At 43.5% G+C, this 16,632-nt stretch overlaps 1 protein-coding gene and 2 non-coding genes across 3 annotated transcripts; 2 read left to right on the top strand and 1 right to left on the bottom strand.

Annotated features, from left to right (window-relative positions):
* Positions 1-195: 195 nt before the first annotated feature.
* TRNAR-ACG (transfer RNA arginine (anticodon ACG)) lies at positions 196-268 on the bottom strand. The gene has a single exon. It is a non-coding gene; the product is annotated as a tRNA-Arg (tRNA).
* Positions 269-1,356: 1,088 nt separating this feature from the next.
* TRNAW-CCA (transfer RNA tryptophan (anticodon CCA)) lies at positions 1,357-1,428 on the top strand. The gene has a single exon. It is a non-coding gene; the product is annotated as a tRNA-Trp (tRNA).
* An 11,908-nt stretch (positions 1,429-13,336) lies between these two features.
* LOC134041560 (gallinacin-10-like) lies at positions 13,337-13,782 on the top strand. Its single transcript, XM_062488396.1, has 2 exons — positions 13,337-13,394; positions 13,646-13,782. Exons 1-2 carry the CDS (start codon positions 13,337-13,339, stop codon positions 13,780-13,782), a joined length of 195 nt encoding a protein of 64 aa, XP_062344380.1.
* The last annotated feature ends 2,850 nt before the right edge of the window (positions 13,783-16,632 follow it).

Consider the following 16,632-nt stretch of genomic DNA (forward strand, 5'->3'; position numbering starts at 1 on the left):
GGAACAGCAGTTCAGGAGGTACGTGCATTCCATGATGGGATTTGCTGTGGTGGCCTGGCTCTGGTGTGGGCTCCAACCCTGCCCCTTTTGGAGTATGGGACAGGAAATGAGGAGCTTGAGGCAGGAGAGATGATGGGCAGGAGAAGGAAGGTGCTCACAAAGGGAGCAGGAGGAATGTCCCTGGGCTAAAAGTGTCGAGCCAGGCAGGAGTCGAACCTGCAATCTCCTGATCCGTAGTCAGGCGCGTTGTCCATTGCGCCACTGGCCCTGTCCCCTTGGCATCCCCATGTCCCTGCCAGGCTGCCCGTGTCCTTCCTTCTGTGGAAGAGCCTCTGCTCCCACCACAGACACCAAACCACACCAGTTCAACATCCAGCAGGGGAGGGTCCCCTGGACCACCAAGCCCTGACCCCAAGCCCCTCAGTGCCTGGTCGTGGCATTTTGCTTTGCCTTTGGATTGATGTCATCTGCTCTGTGTGTGTGTGTCCTGCTGCAGGGACATATCTGGGAGACCTTTCCAGAGGTGAAAACAAAGTCAAGGTAAATGATGTTCCTCAGTGTCCATTTGGCCATTGAGGAAGAAATTGCATCGTCCTAGAGTGTCTTGCCCTTTGGATGTTCATGATCTCTGTCTACAGTCATCATCACATTCTTCCTGCATTTCAGGAACATTCCTTTCATAATCTTTCCCTGACCTCTAAGGTGGGATGGACCAGACTCTTCTTTTTACTCTTGTCTTAAAAAAACTCCTCATGGTGTTCATCAGGAACCTCCCTCTATTTACATCATCTTACATTGAATCATTGTCCTCAAACACTCCAGGAGTTCCCTGGACTGACTGTACCACCCCACACTGATCTTCCAGGGAAATATCACATGGAGATAAGTCCAGGTCTCCCAGGAGTGACTAAACCTGCAGTTGTGAAGCTTTTTCCACTTTTCAGAGAAAGCCTTCACTCCCTTCAGCTTCCTCATGAGGCAAAGTGCAGCAGATGACCACACACGCCACACCTCCCTGCTTTGTCCTGCACTTTGCTTATCACCTGTGACCTGAGAATCATGGGTTTGATATCCATGAATCCTCCAGGTGAACAGGGCCTCTGTCCCCAGGGAGGTGCTGGGCCACCATTTCTCCTGTCCCTCTGGAGACACCACATCCAGGAATCTGTTTCTCCTGGGAGAGGTTTAGCATTTTCAGCCTTTTTCCTCTGAATGATCTCATTTGGAGCCCTCTTTGTTTAACTAGGCAAGGCTAAAGATGGTTCTACTCCTCCGTCAGGTGAAACAAAATTCCCATTCCCTCCAAGAATGCCCCAAATTCCAGGATGATATTAGAGCAAAAAACATTCCATCCTTGACCTCGTGGCGCAATGGCAGCGCGTCTGACTCCAGATCAGAAGGCTGTGTGTTCAAATCACACCGGGGTCAGGATGCCCCCTCAGTGGGAATGTGAGATGCCATCTCCTGGACATTTCATTTTACCCTCCCACTCTCTAATTCTGTAGCCCAAATCCCTGCTGAAGGGCAGTGGATGAGCCGTGGCAGAGTGGTCTTTCCTTGCTGGATGAGTGTTCAAAGTATCTTCAAAGTTATAATTCTGCACAGTATAACTGCAGCTTCCCCTTATCCTATGTTTGCAAAGCTGACAGGAACAATGGGCACCCCAGAGGGGGCTTTATGTCTGGGTATTGATTCTTCTGGTCCCAAAATCCCTTTAGAAGGGCAAGGACCTGTTAGGGGCCATAAAATTCCTTTGTATGCCCTTCATCAGACTGAATAATCCAAATTTCTCCCCCTCTCTCCTTGAATCCCCCATATCCAGCTCCCCCACCACCCTGATGGCTCTCACTGAACTTGCTTCACTACGTCAGTGAGGTTTTTTTGTTGATTCTGTTGAAACATCTGGCTGTGGGGAGCCAAAACTGAGCCATCAGGATCTTTACCTCTTTACTTAGTCTCTTCTTGATTCCCCATGGTGACATGGACAGAGGGGATGGAGGGCTGGAAAAAAGGCTTTAATCTGTAGGAATGACCTTATATGAGTTATAATTCATAAAAAGTAGTTGAACTCCTTTGAAGGTTCTTTCAAGGTGAAATTAAAAATATATAAACAGGAGACATACTGAGATAAAAAAATGGATCAACAAGAAAGACAAGAACCTAAGATCCCTTAGCCCGTAACTCCTGGAGTGCCACCGAAGGGTTGAGTGAGCAGGGATTTCCTCAAGATGTCGCTGCCTCACTGCTTTCAATGTCACAGAACCATCGAGGCTGGAAAAGAACTCCCCAAGATCAGTAAGTCCAGTGTCCTTGTCTTTGGCTCTCTGTCCGTAATGTGATTTTTCCGTCCCTTTGACTTCTCAGAATGGAAAGAAACTCGGGCATTTCCTTTTGCAGATCTTCCACCCATGAAAAACCCCAAATAGTGCAATTTTTAAGATGTTGTTGTTGGCACAGCTGGCACTCCCTTGAAGGGGTATCTGCCAGGAAGCATTATGCTTGTAGAGTTCTCATCAGAAGTATTTTCACTGCAGGCAACGGGAACAGTTTTACATTTCACAAAAAAATGCTGAATTTACAACTATTCTCACTTTTCAAAGGGCCAAACTCTTAAGACTTCTGAAAGCCTTTCTTTTTTTAAAGCAGCATTTGAGTCACAATCTAGGGAAGGTGTCTCTGCCCATGACGGGGCTTGGAAGGAGACGTCAAAGTCCCCTTGGATCTTCAAGGTCCCCTTTCAAACCAAACCATCTGATGATTCTATGAAGAGCCTGGTGATGAGTTTTAATCAAAGGGACACTTCAACAGAGTGTAGAATTTCATGTCTCCCATTCAAGTGAAGTTGTCATAAAATATTTAATCACCAAGATTATTTCATAATCTTGAGTCTCTCTGAATGTTTCCGGTTAAAATACTCTGTCTTGCATAAACAAGAAAATCTTTGAGGCCGTAACAAATGGGGAAATGCGAGGGAGAAGGGCTTAAAATATTCCATATTGCTGTAAATTCATGTAATAAATGTTCTTTCCCATATAACTTTATTTTCCAGTGAAAATCCAGTTCTCAGGGAATTGTGATCAGCCCTATTGAGGTCTGTTACACAAAGTAGTTTACTCTGAATATTGACATAGAAGTAGCTTGATCAGAGGAAGATGTGAAACCTGAAAGCTGGGACTCCTTCACACAGTGACAGATTGGGTTCAACTCTGGACCTTTTGTGTCTGGTAGAAATGTTTTTCTGCAGAAACTCGAACTATGTTTTGTCAGGAAGCAAGGTTGTTAGTTTTTTGTTGTTTTTTTTTTTTTTTCTGTCTGTATAAGCTGCAGTGTCACTCCTGTGTCACCACTCTTGTGTCACCGGGCTTCCTTCTAGAATGATCCCATGACTGTTTTGGAAGCTGAAATTTCATTTTCATTTCTCTCCATGCTGTAGGCTCAAGTTTCAGTGTCCAAGTTGAGGACAAGGTCACATCTCCCTGTGAGTGACCAAAGAAAGGTTGATTTTGATCTGCTGGAACTTCCTAAGGATAAAGATCACAGAAACACAGAATGGATAAGGTTGGAAGGCATCACTGGAGGTCATTTGGCCCAACCTCCCTGCTCAAGCAGGTTCATCCTAGAAGATATTGAACAGGATTGTGTCCAGACGGTCTGGAGTATCTCCAGGGAGGGAGATTCCACACAGTCTCTGGGCAGCCTGTGGGTCCTGTTTGTGCAGGGAGGCTCATTCCATGCCAAAAAAAGATTTTTAGCTTCTTTATTCCCTCAGTACTTGAATCAACCAATGAAGTGGCTGCTGGAGAAGTGACAGAGGAATCTATTAACATTTAGATTCCAGGAAGAATTCATGGAAAGGGTGGACAGGAGTTGGAAAGGGCTGCCCAGGGAGGTGGTGGAGTTTCCATCCCTGGAAGTGTCCATGGAATGACTGGATGTGGCATTCAGAGCTCTGGGCTGGTGACAAGGTGGGGATCAGTCACAGGTTGGACTCGGTGATCTGGGAGCTCTTTTCCAACCTAAATAATTCAGTGATTCTGAGATTCTAACAGATTTTGTGTCTCTCATTTTCCCTGGTGCTCTCATCCCTTCCCTGTTTACATCTGTATCTCCCTCCAGCCTTAGTGTGGAGCAGGATGGGGGAGCCAGGGCTGTGATGGGCCCATGGGGTGCCCCAGTTTTCCATGTGGGGATGAATTTTTCCAAACATCTTCAGCAATGGTATGAAAAAAAAACTCCAAAGAGGCAGGTTTTGGCAATTTTATTCCAGGTATTTAAAAACCACACTGAGTGCAGGGAGCTTCATAAAACAGAGCAAGTGGGAAAATGTATAACAGAAGTACATGGGGGAAATGGATTTAGGGGAAAATAACCCAGGTTGTGACATTGGCTAATTTCTTTCCCAATGTACATTTTGTTGACAGCATGTGGTTGATATTTATCTTTCTCTGCAATCAAGAAGCAGAAGGGCTTTCAGCTTGTACACTGATATCTTTAAAATCAGGCCATAAACCAGTATGGGATGGATTATCAACTAAGAATCTTCAAGAGAGAAATAGTTCCTTGGATTTATGTCGGGGAAACACAACAATAAAAAAGCCCCAAAGCTATTTCTTATCTTTATCTCTCTTGCAGTCACCAAGCCTGAAAATTGTCAAACTTCTTTGTCATCAGATTCCAGACCTTAATTCATAATTAATTTCTTGTAAACTTTTTTATTTTTTTTTTTCAATTTTCAGCTGTTTTGCCAGGTGTAGACCTGGGGTGAACTCATGAGTGATTTTCAGGTTGCTGTCTTAGGAACTGGGAGAATTTCAGAACAAACTCCAAGAAAACCTTGACAAAGCACAGACACCATCCTTGTGAGCAGACACCAGTGCTGGCAATGAGATGTAATCAACAGTAGATTTTTAAAATGAATGAATGTCTAAGTAAATACAAGCCAGAGTTCATCAGTTTGTAGATACCCATCCTTCTAATTGCATTCTTTGCTCTATCACAGTCCATGAGCTATTCAAAGCCACAGAAATGTGTTAGACACTCCTTACGCCTTTTATTTGCAGTGGAAAAAATCATGTTGGGAAGTTTTCTCAAGAAATAAAATGGCAAGATGAGGCTGGAGCAGATGGCTCTGCTCAGCACATAATTCTTAATCTCCCAAAGTTGATAGAAAAATAATACAGCTCTTAGACTTTCGAGCATGAAAAATCGACCAAGTTTCTTTCCTTTGCCTGAACTTTTCCCTGGGATTTTGTTCCTTATGTAAGAACAGGAGCTGTCTGCAAATGGGATTTGATCCAACAGCTTGGCTGCTTCCTTCCTTCCTTCCTTCCTTCCTTCCTTCCTTCCTTCCTTCCTTCCTTCCTTCCTGGAATCCTTCCTGGAATCCTTCCTGGAATCCTTCCTGGAATCCTTCCTTCCTGGAATCCTTCCTTCCTGGAATCCTTCCTGGAATCCTTCCTGGAATCCTTCCTTCCTGGAATCCTTCCTTCCTGGAATCCTTCCTGGAATCCTTCCTTCCTTCTGCTTCTGATATTTTATATCATATCCCTTTAACCAAAACTGTTGTTCTTACAACTAAACCACTGCACAAGACCTATGTCCTTTACATGGGAGAAATGACTGATTAAATACAGAGCTGCTGTAATCTGAAAGACCAATTAACTTTTAGGGTAAGAACCAGTGATTTCACTTACTTGTGGTGTGATTGCAAGAGCTTTGGTCCAAATAATGTACCAGCAGAATTGCTGAGTGTCCTGGGGCAGGAGGAGTGAGTGGGGGGAAAGGAGGGAAGGAAAGGCTCTGTCTACCCTCTCCTGTGAGAACATCCATAACAAAATGTCCTGGAGCAGCACCATGGCCATGCTGGCAGTAAAACAGTGCAGGGACAGAGGTACAGGGCCTGGCTCAGTTTAAGTCCAGACCAACTGTCACAAATCCTTGGGGGCTGACATGGGCTAGGAATCACTCCCTGTGTATTGCATTTTATTTTCTTTTTTCTCTTTTGCCAGAGTTGGGATTAAAAGCTTGAGAGACGGTATTTTGTGTTTGGACTTAGATGTTTATTAATTATTATTTGTATTACTGTGAGTGCTACAGCACTTTTAGCTAATAGGCTAAAAATGGGGAAATGGTGATGTATCTTTCTTTGCCTTTTAAGGGCAAACAGTCCAATTAAAAATGGACACCTAAATTTTTTTGCTTTTAACCCAACAACCAAACACCGGTGCCCTGCATTATGGATTTTTCTATTCAAATAAACAAGATTCCACCCAGACCTATGAAGAAGAAGGTGAAGAAGAAAGAAACTTCTGCCCTAAAACCTTCTTCTTTTTCTATATATTGCTATATTTAAAAACCATAAAGTCTAAATTTTTTACCCTGTGTCATTACGCACTTCTATTCAAACTACACACCAGTGATCCCAGTTTTATCATTCAATCCTGGAAGCCTTCTCCAAGGCCCCAGTGTTTTATTGAGGGTCAGTACATGTCAGAACAGAAAGTCTAAAATTCTCAGCATCCAGGATTCCAACACCCGTGGATAGTTTTAATCCAGCCACCTGTTCTTGAAGGTGAAAGAATTTAACAGTATGGATGTGGCCAGCCACCCTTGTTGCCACAGAATCACAGAATGGTTTGGACTGGAAAGAACCTTTGCACCCACACCCACAAACCCAACCTCACTGCCCCTCTGGAGGGCTGGAGATGGGGGTAAAAGGTGAATTAAATTCTGTTTTATACCCCCAGCAAATGTGTGGGAGTGAAAATGTACTGATGACTCTTGAGAAATGCAACCCTTAATTCTTCTAGGAAGTCTTGGCCTTTCCAAAGGTCATTTTCTTAGAAGCGTATGGTTCATTATCCAGGAGGAATCTCATCCTTGAAGGAGGGGGTGAAGTGCTGCTGTTCAAGACGTGATTTCCCAGGAAAGTCATGCACAGGGGAGCAGGAGCTTTTGGCCCTGTGTGGCTCTGTGGAGACCTCTGTGCAGACTTGGGGTCACTGAAAAGCATCTTGAACCCTTTGTAAGCTTCAGCAAGTAAGGTCAGGATGTTTTATGCCATGTCAACATGTCTGTGAGGAAGGGCAATCAAAAATTAGCAGCTCTGCGGTTTCCCGGTTTTTGGAGGGCTTCTTCCATTCTGGAGTGTGCAGCTGCTGCAATGTCAGCCCTGCTCCCAGCTGAGGTTGGAGCAAACCTCATCCCCCAGCACAGAGACCAGCATGGTGGGGAAAAGTATCTGTGAATGGAGAGAGGAAATGGAAGAGATGAAATTAAAGGAGAGGCAGAAAGAATATTTATGTGGTGATCCCAGGGCATCTGAGCAATCACAGAATGGAATGATTTGGGCTGGATGGGACCTTAAAGATCATCCACTTCCATCCTGTGCCGTGGGCAGGGACACCTTCCACTATCCCAGGTTGTTCCAAGCCCTGTCCAACCTGACCATGGAGAGTTCCAGGGATGGAACAACAACAGCTTCTCTAGGAAACCTGTGCCAGGGCCTCACCACTCTCATGCTTATCTCAACGAGATATTTAAAGGACATCAAATATTAAGAAAATCCTCAGTTCTGTCTCTATGACTCGTAAGAAATAGTAGTCATCTGAGAAATGCTTTCAATCCACAGAGGGTGTAGTTCCAGGGGAAAAAAAAATAATTTCAGGAAAAAAACTGTTTCAAGATAAAAAATAAATTGAAATTTAAACTAGAACCTGGAAAGCAAACAATTAGGTGATGTAGAAACAAGTGAAGAGCCAGTCACTGTCACTTCTCATCCCCAGCAGATGTGACCCATTGGGTGGGAGAAAGCAAATTCCACCCCCAATGCCCTGATTGGCTCATCAGAAATTGGTGATGTGCTTGATGATGTCATGGCTTGCACAACTGGATTTTGTCCCTGATATTAACCTTTGAAGTTGTGGGCTGCTCTCCAGAGGGCTAGAAATGAGGTAAGTGACCAAATCAAAGTATCTAATTATTTCAGGTGACTCCTCCAGGTAGCTGGTTTTCTCTGTTCTTTAGAACTGTCCAAGGCCAGGCTGGACAGGGTTTGGAGCAATTTGGGATAGTGGAAGGTGGCTGTGCTTATAGCAGGGGGTGGAACTAGATGTTCTTTGAGGTCCATCCAACCCAAACCATCCCTTGATATGATATTTCAAGCCATCTTCTATAACTGAATGGACACACTTTTTTGTTAGATTAGTGATACCTTTTCTTTTAGTGTTAGCCCTCACTGTGTGCCATCTGTACAAGTGGAGATCTGCTGTGGTTGACTCAAAGAGTGGGATTTAGACATCCGTAATCGCTGTGATTTCTCTTGGGGACAGTGGCATCCAAGCAGAGACAGGCATGAAACTCTGTGCTATTCCAAACTTTGATCAGGACACTGACCTGTGCAGAATACAGATGTTTAGATCTCAAAAAAAAATTATTATTAGTTTACATTTATAGCAGAAGAAAGATTGCTTGCAGCAGGACAGAGGAATTCAAGACGACTGACCCATGAGGAGGGGGAAAAGGACACTTGATGAAACATCTTATTAAAGGCTTATTTGCAGCTGGTGCTGAACCAGAAAAATATGAATAATTGTAACACGATTAGTAGCAAATAAAGTCTGGAAAGCTTCTGGACTCATAACAGTGCCTTTCTCTGGGTTCTGAGATGGCATCTTTTGACCATATTGTGCAATTCTTGGTTTCCAGTCCAAGGTAACCACACCAGGCTCTCTGCTGGAATAGTTCCTAGCCAGGACAATCATTGAAACAGCTCAGGAGGTTTTTTGGCAGAGGGCTAGCAGGGGACAAAGCTGCCAGGGCTGTTCTAATAATTGAATATTGCAGGTGATGAGTTTTCAGTGGTCACATCCCGAGTCACTGCTCACACTCTGCTACCTGAATTAGCGGCAGCTCAATAAATTATAATGTGATCTTGGATGTAGCAGGCACAGGGATTGGCTACAACAGATGAAAACAAGAAGGTCAATACCATGCTGACCTGACTGATTATAGACATAAATATATATAAATCTAAATATTGTGGCTGCAGCATTAACAGCTTCCTACCTAACAAGAACCAGTTGAGTTCCATGATTCTGTTTTTTGATGATGATGGTGCCAAAGGCAGCACAACCTACCCAATACACCACAGGAGTAGGTATTCAAATGATGCACTGAGGGAAGCATTTAGACCCTGCTCACCGTTTGATGAAGATACTTCTGGTATTTTAGTTTGTCATCAACTGGACAATAACTTTTAAAAATTAAGTCTTCTGTGTTATTCTGTAGGATACCATGCATACAGAAGTCTCAGTATTTTTCAGGAAAAGCAGCAGCGCTAGGACTGTGTGCCAGATAATGAAACTCCTCATCAGGACCAGAGAAATACCGGTGTTTTCTTCATAACCTACAGGACAACCTGCCTTTCTCCTTCTTCTTAAACACTCATTATTATTCCTTCTTACCCTCCCCTCCACAGAGGAATTCCCCTTTAGCTTAGAGGCACAGAGGACAGTACACTCTCCCAGCTGGTGTTCAGTGCTGCCATTTAAATGTCTGTTTAATGTTGACTCAGTGTCTGGGTTGCAACATGAGGGCACAAACATTTGAGATCAAAGCAGCCAAGGGCAGGTAATAATTGACCAGATTCCCAGACCTCAGCACGGCACCATCCCTGAACCTTAAATGTGCGAGGGCCTCCCTTTGTGCCTTTTCAGTGACACCAGCCAATGTCTCTCACACCAGGATTCATTAGCTGATCTGATGTATTTTTCCTCATCTAAAAATTTTAGGATACTTCTTTAATAGGAAGCCTTTGTGGCTGTCGCCAGGTGCAGTGAGGACTGGTGGAGAAGCAGAAGTAAAACCTGTCCTGTGCACCCATTTAGCCCATGGGAAATGGCACAAACCACTCTAATGGCAAGTGACATATGGGAATATTGTGTGCAAGAGCCAAGTGTATCTTTTAGAGGATGTCCACTAATAAATTTTCATGGATGAAACAACCTTGGCCTTCATTTTCTCATTTTCATTGTGCCCTTAGCAGGATGATGCCAAAGGGTGAAAACATGGAATCTCAGAATGGCTTGCGTAGGAAGGGAACTTAAAGACCATCCAGTTTCAACCCCCTGACATGGGCAGGGACACCTTCCACTAGTCCAGGTTCCTCTAAGCCTCCTCCAGCCTGGCTTTGAACAGTTCAAAGGATGTTCAACCTTCCATTAGACCAGGCTGCTCCAGATGGAGCAACCTGGGGCAGTGGAAGGCATCCCTACCCTGGCAGAGGTGGAACAGGATGATCTTTAAAGTTCCTTCCAGCCAAAACCATTTCATGATTCAGTGACTCTGTAAAAATTATTTGCACCGTAATTAGGAAAGCCAGGAGAATACTGGATTGTTTTAGCATGCATTTGGTTTTAATGGAACATAAATACATTATTTCTTAAATAACCATGTTCCTATGAGATTTTAAAGGCATGTTTATAGTTACAATGATAAAATGAAGTTCTGTCACCATCCAAATACATCTACCCTATTTTAATCAACCTTTCTCCAAAGCACAGGAGTTCTTAGACTTCTTTTCATTTGTCATTAGCTGGTAAGGCACACTTAAGAGAAAATACTGAGGCAACCCCCTCCTATATAACATCATGTATGGGGCTTGCTGTGAATTATTATGGGGGGGAGTTTGTTACCAAGGAGGGAAGAAGAGAAGAAATACCCCTGTCATACAGAAGACTGAGAAATCAGCTTGAAAGCTGTTTGCAAAGTTTTCCCCAATCAAAATTCCAGATTTTCCTTGCAGTATCACCTTTGGAAAAGGGCTGCTGAGGCAAAATTCAGGAAAATTGAATTGCAAAGTCCCCCCCTGGCTCCTCTTTGCTTAGAGAGCTGGATTTCTCTGGGACAGGAACCTGCAGCTCCTTAAATTCCCATCTCATGTGTGGAAGTTAATGTTCAACAGAGATCTCCAGGACTTCATCCTGGCCTTGGGTACTGTGGGATACAGTTCCATGCACACACTTCCATGTTCCAGCCCCAGGTCACTGCTGTGCTGCATGAATTGTTCTGCTCCTTGCCTGTTTTATACAAGTTTTCCCCGGTTTTAAGCAGCCAGTTTGCACCTGTCTTTGTTTTTGTTAAAGTCAAAGTCATGGAATTTTCCTCTTGCTCTGAATGACATTTTTGGGTTGCCTGTGCTAGCAGGGCTCAAAGTGTTGGTGCAGGGACACCTTCCACTAGACCAGATCGTTCCAAGCCTCATCCTTGATTGTTTCCAGGGGCATCCACCACCTCTCTGGGCAACCTGTGCCAGTGTTTTGCCACCCTCATTGTAAAAATCTTCTTCCCTATTTCCTAGAGGGTCATTCTGCTTCTGCAAGAAAAAAGGTGGTTCATAGCAAAATCCGAGTGCTATGGCAAGTGATACCAATGAAATTTAAGTCATTTAACTCTAATAATAGATTGACTCTGTTCCAGAGGAAGGAAAGAGTAAAGCCATGGAAGTGAGTAGAGCTTATTCAAATAACAAAAAGTAATCACAACCTTCCCCAGTGGCACATTCTGATTTTATTTGGGAAAAACCTCCTTCATCCCTAACATGGATGTCTTACAGGCAAGTGCTTCCATTTGCAGAACATTCCCACATTGTTCTGTCTGTGTGAAAGGCAGGTGAGAGGAATTCACATTTCAGTGGGCCTTGAGAAAAACAAAAAGGTTTTATTTTTTGGTTTATTCATGCTTGTGTTGCAAGTCAGGTGTTTGCCTCCCTGTATCCCACTAACGAGAAAAGAGAGGGGTGACAAATTAAATTTCTTCTCCATTAGAAATGTGGAAAGCTGGAGAGTTGCTGGAAGAGGAAAATATAATTTTAAAGGCAAGGGTAGAAAAAAAGAAAAGAGGGACAAAAAAGGAGCACTTGGAATTTCTTGGTTAATTAGATTTTATGAGTGGAAGAGGGAAATCAGTGTTTACCTTGCTGTTATTTGCTGCATAAACTCACCTTGTTGCCTCTCTCTCAGCTGCTTGAGCTGCCCCATTACTGTGCAAATTAAACATAAACCTCAGTAATGTTTTCATCCTTCGAACAATTCTTGGAACAAAAATACCATTAACTCCTAGTTAAATATAATAAATGAGGTAATAAGGAAACAAACCACTGAACCAGAATATCAGAGGTAGGAACTAAAGAAAACCTGGGCTGTGACAGTGTTTAACCTGTTTATTAGCCCAGAATTTTGCAAAGAAGAACCTTCCCTGCACTGATGTCCTTTAAAGAAAATTTACAGCCACGGGGATCATGCTCTGAAGTGGAGCCCCAGAGGATGCTGCCCTTCAAAGCATTATGTCAGACATGATTCTTGTGGAATCAGCCCATTCTCCCAACATTTAGGGGCAGTAAGAGGGGAAACTTTTGGCATTGCATCACAAACTTGCTCACATATATGAAGTGGTTTATTTCCTTTTAAAAACAGAGATATGTTAGTGAGTGTTAGAACTCTTTAACTCCTGAGGTTTCTAATATGGACAAACTGGAACTGAATGCTAAGTGGTCAGAATTTGTGCCTTAGAGCTGAAGGCAAAGCAGTGGGAATGATGTGGGATGAAATGCCAGGCTGAATGGGGCTTGGAGCAACCTGTTCTAGTGGAAATGTCCCTGCCCATGGCAGGAGGTTTGGAATGACATGATTTTTAGGGTCCCTTCCAACCCAAACCATTCTGTGATGCAAGTGAGGAACTGAAGGAGGGGTAGAGCTTTGTGTCAGCCCCCTGCAGAGGGTGAGGCTGTCCTGAGACCTGTTTAAAAAGTGACAAAGAACACTTGCATCACCTCAAGTCTTTCCCAATGCTTTCCTCTGCCTTTGACATCATCCACCTGGCTACAAGGATGGGGAGATGGAGACAAAATGTCACATGAACTGCCAGCGAGTGACAAATCCAGGGTCAAAGCTGGGTCCCCACTCCAATGGTCACTGACTTCCAAGTCCCCCCGACCCATCCTGGTGCCTGTGTTGGGAAGAGGTTTCCAAAAGCCATAAAAATTGATACAGCTCAGTCAGGCATGGCTGATGGTCAGATTATATAACTGACACACAAAGTGGAAATTCACCCTAGGGGGATTGCAACACGTTCACTGCCACCTCTAGTGATAAGGGGGATAACCAGTCCTTCTCCAGAGAGTTCATGGCTGTTACTCATTGACTTGTCACACTTGCACAACCCCACAGGCCCTATAAATACCAGGTATCTGTCCCAGCCCTCCCTCAAGCCAGCTCCAGCCACCATTGGTCTTCCAGGTGCTTTGCAGGACCTGACAGTCCACAAGAAGCTGACAGCCATGAAGATCCTCTACCTGCTCTTCGCTGTCTTCCTCCTCCTCTTCCAGGCTACTTCAGGTGAGAAGCAAAAATCCTATAAAGAGCAAAAGGGTTTGTAAGCAGAAGAGTGTTCACAGGGGGTAAAAAAAGCCACCATCAGCTGCAAGGCAAAACCTGATGCCACGGGGATGGTGCAGTGGATGGGACCAGGAGCGTCCATGCTCAGGATGCCACTCTTGCTAAAAAGGACAACACGTGGTTTGTTGAACATTTACCTCTCATCATTTCAAGCAGAAATCTGAGGTTTTAACTCCTGCCACTCCCCACAGGTTCTGCAGACCCTCTTTTTGCTGACACCGTCGAGTGCCGGACCCAGGGAAAATTCTGCCGTGCCGGGGCGTGCCCACCCACCTTCGCTGCCACGGGGACATGCCACGGGGGGCTGCTGAACTGCTGCTCCAAGTGAGTGACAAAACACCTGAGGGGCCTCAGAGGGTCCCACTGTTTTATTGAATAATCCCCCTCTTTCTCTGAATAATCAGCAAAACTGCAGGGGGGCTTGCAGGGCAACCCTTGGTGGGAAAGTGCAAGAGGGAGGAGGAACACGGGTAAAACGATGATGTGTGTTTAGGGAGAAAATTCATGTGAATGGAAGTTGTGTGTGGGAGAAAGGGTTCAGAACAGTCAAAATTTCCAAGAATTAAGTAATATTTTTTTCACTTTATTTGGAATTTTTATGGAAAGAAAGGATTTTTTTTTTCAATAAATTATTAAGAAAATACTTCACAGTATTCATACCCATCAGGGGAAACTTTTTATTGTCCCTCTGTCTTAATCTTAAAATTTAAAGGGGAAAAAATGTGTTCACGGAACTCTGCTTCTCAACCTCTCCCCATCTGTCCTTCCTCCCTCCACTGCACAGCTCTTAGAAAGGTGAAGAGGAGTAAATTTGTCAGTGAGTGGAGACTTGGGTGTGCATTTCACTTTTGACCTTGGAAACCACTTTGTAATAATGTCTGGAGTTTCCCTGATAGCCAGACTTTTTTTTCTTTCCTTAAGGTTTTGAACATACTTTTGAGGAATGCTTTTCAGCTTAAAATAAGACATATTGTCCAGCTACTTAATTCTTAGAATAACTTTGCTCCATTAATGGCCTAAAGATGAACCCTGCCAGCTGCAGTGACATTCACACCCCCCAAATTCAGTGCGAGATCAGGAGAAGTTCCTGTACCTTTGATGAAGAAGACTGGTGTGATGATATAATTCATCCCAATCATGATGTTAAGGCAGATCCCCAGCCACTGATGTGACTGGACAGACCTTGGCTCAAAACAAAGGGAGAGCTCAGAACTGTCATGTCTGAATTTTCCAGAACTTATTCCATAATTCCATTATTTATAGAATTGCCAGGGTTTAAGGGTTCCCAAAAACTGAAGAAATCTGATGAGATGGTTCTAGAAAAAAACAGTCGTGTAAATTTATTCAGCGAATGGGGATCCTCAGTGGTTTCAGAAAACCCAAGTAATTCCAATAATAGGACAGGTTTGTTGCCATGAGAATAAAATGTTAAGGAATAAGATGCTAAAGATACATTTGGGAATTCAGGAAAGTAAATGGAACAGAAGAAACCTGATATTGATGACTTTGCAAAGGAGTGATGTGATCCCTCAGTTTCTATGACCACTCATCCTCCTTGGGAAGCAATTTCCACCTACAGCAAATGGACTGGCAGGAGCAGATGGAACATCTCCAACATCAAATTTCTGTCAGAACATCTGCTAGACCTGACCAAAAGAAAAGTGAGCCTGGGAAAGGAACGAGACTTCTTGAGTTTAGTTTCAGGTGTAATTTTCCTCCAGAAACACTCTTTCTTGGAAGAATGTACATGATACTGATGGTTGTCAGTTCAGGATTCACGTTCTTATATTGGCTGTTTGATTTTCAGCTGAGCTGACCAATACAAGGGAAGAAGTTAAAACCAATAGGGTATTCAGAAGTACAATATAATTTTTTTTTTCCAGGTCAGGTTGTTTGAAAACAAACTTTTGAGTTTAGACATGAAGGGCTTGGTTCAGCAGGGTACATTGAGATGTCTAGTGGCATCTGAAGTTCCTTGGAGTATTTAAATCATATCAACGTAGCTGGCTGATTTATCTCTAAGGGAAAACACTGATTTTCAGAAAAGATAGATGTCTGGAGGCCAAGCAGACAGCCCAGACCACTTCAGATGGCACCAGACTTGTGTGTTCAGTAACTACATCAAATCCCCAATCCTTATTTTAGTGTAAACTGAATAAAAAATGTCATTACAAGTCATAGAACTCATTTGCCAGTGGCCACGGTTCTTATACACTGGTTATCTGCAGACCTGGACACCCAACACACACAGAGATGTAGGTTTTTAAACCTGCAGGCTGAACCCACCCTCTAGGTTCATTTTGAAAGGTCATTAGAAGGTATTGGGGCTGTTAGAGAACGAGTTGAGGTGGCACTGCAGCACAATAACAAGACCCTTTGTATCCTTGCAGGATTTTGGCAGAGTAAGAAGAAAAGGCTTTCCTGGATCAGAGCCCTTGTACCAGCAACATTTCCACTGCCTTGAGGAGCTGATTTTCATGGATTCCTCCTCTATTTAAAGCCTCCTGCAAATGAGCATTAAAAGAAGCTTCCAGAGGGCATGTCCTGTTAGCACACCGCTTCTGGAGATCCGGGTTTTTCCTCACTGAAGTCACTCCCTTTTTGCTTTTAATACTCAAGCCACTTTGGCTCCTTAGCCACCTATTCCAGCCTACCTCACAGGGGTGTTTGGAGGTTCAATCACTTCAGGTTCAATCAGCTCTTGGAGGATGTGAAGCAATATATATATTATTATTTTATTTGCATGTGAAAATAAAGGTCTTCTTAAGCCAAAAGCCGTGATTTTTGCTGTTACAGTAACCTCCTCTCTGGTTTGGACTCAAGGCTCAGAGTGGTGCAGCATTTTTTTAAAAAAATGTGAGTCTGTGCAATCTTACATATTCCAAGCGATTTGGGAAAGGGATTAGAAAAAGGAAAAGGAAAAGGAAAAGGAAAAGGAAAAGGAAAAGGAAAAGGAAAAGAGCAACCAATTTTGGTGATGGTAATAAAGCATTTAGGATGACAGGAATGAAAGCTGAGTGGGAAGAACTGTACAGGTAACTCTTAACAGAGAATAATTTTATGACCACATGGCAGCCAATAAACACCTGCAGTATTTCAAATTTTACATAGAAATAGAAATAGAAATAGAAATAGAAATAGAAATAGAAACATAATATACAATGTATAATACACCATA

Source organism: Cinclus cinclus, chromosome 3, assembly GCF_963662255.1.
Source record: "Cinclus cinclus chromosome 3, bCinCin1.1, whole genome shotgun sequence".
In the NCBI taxonomy this organism is placed as follows: Eukaryota; Metazoa; Chordata; class Aves; order Passeriformes; family Cinclidae; genus Cinclus; species Cinclus cinclus.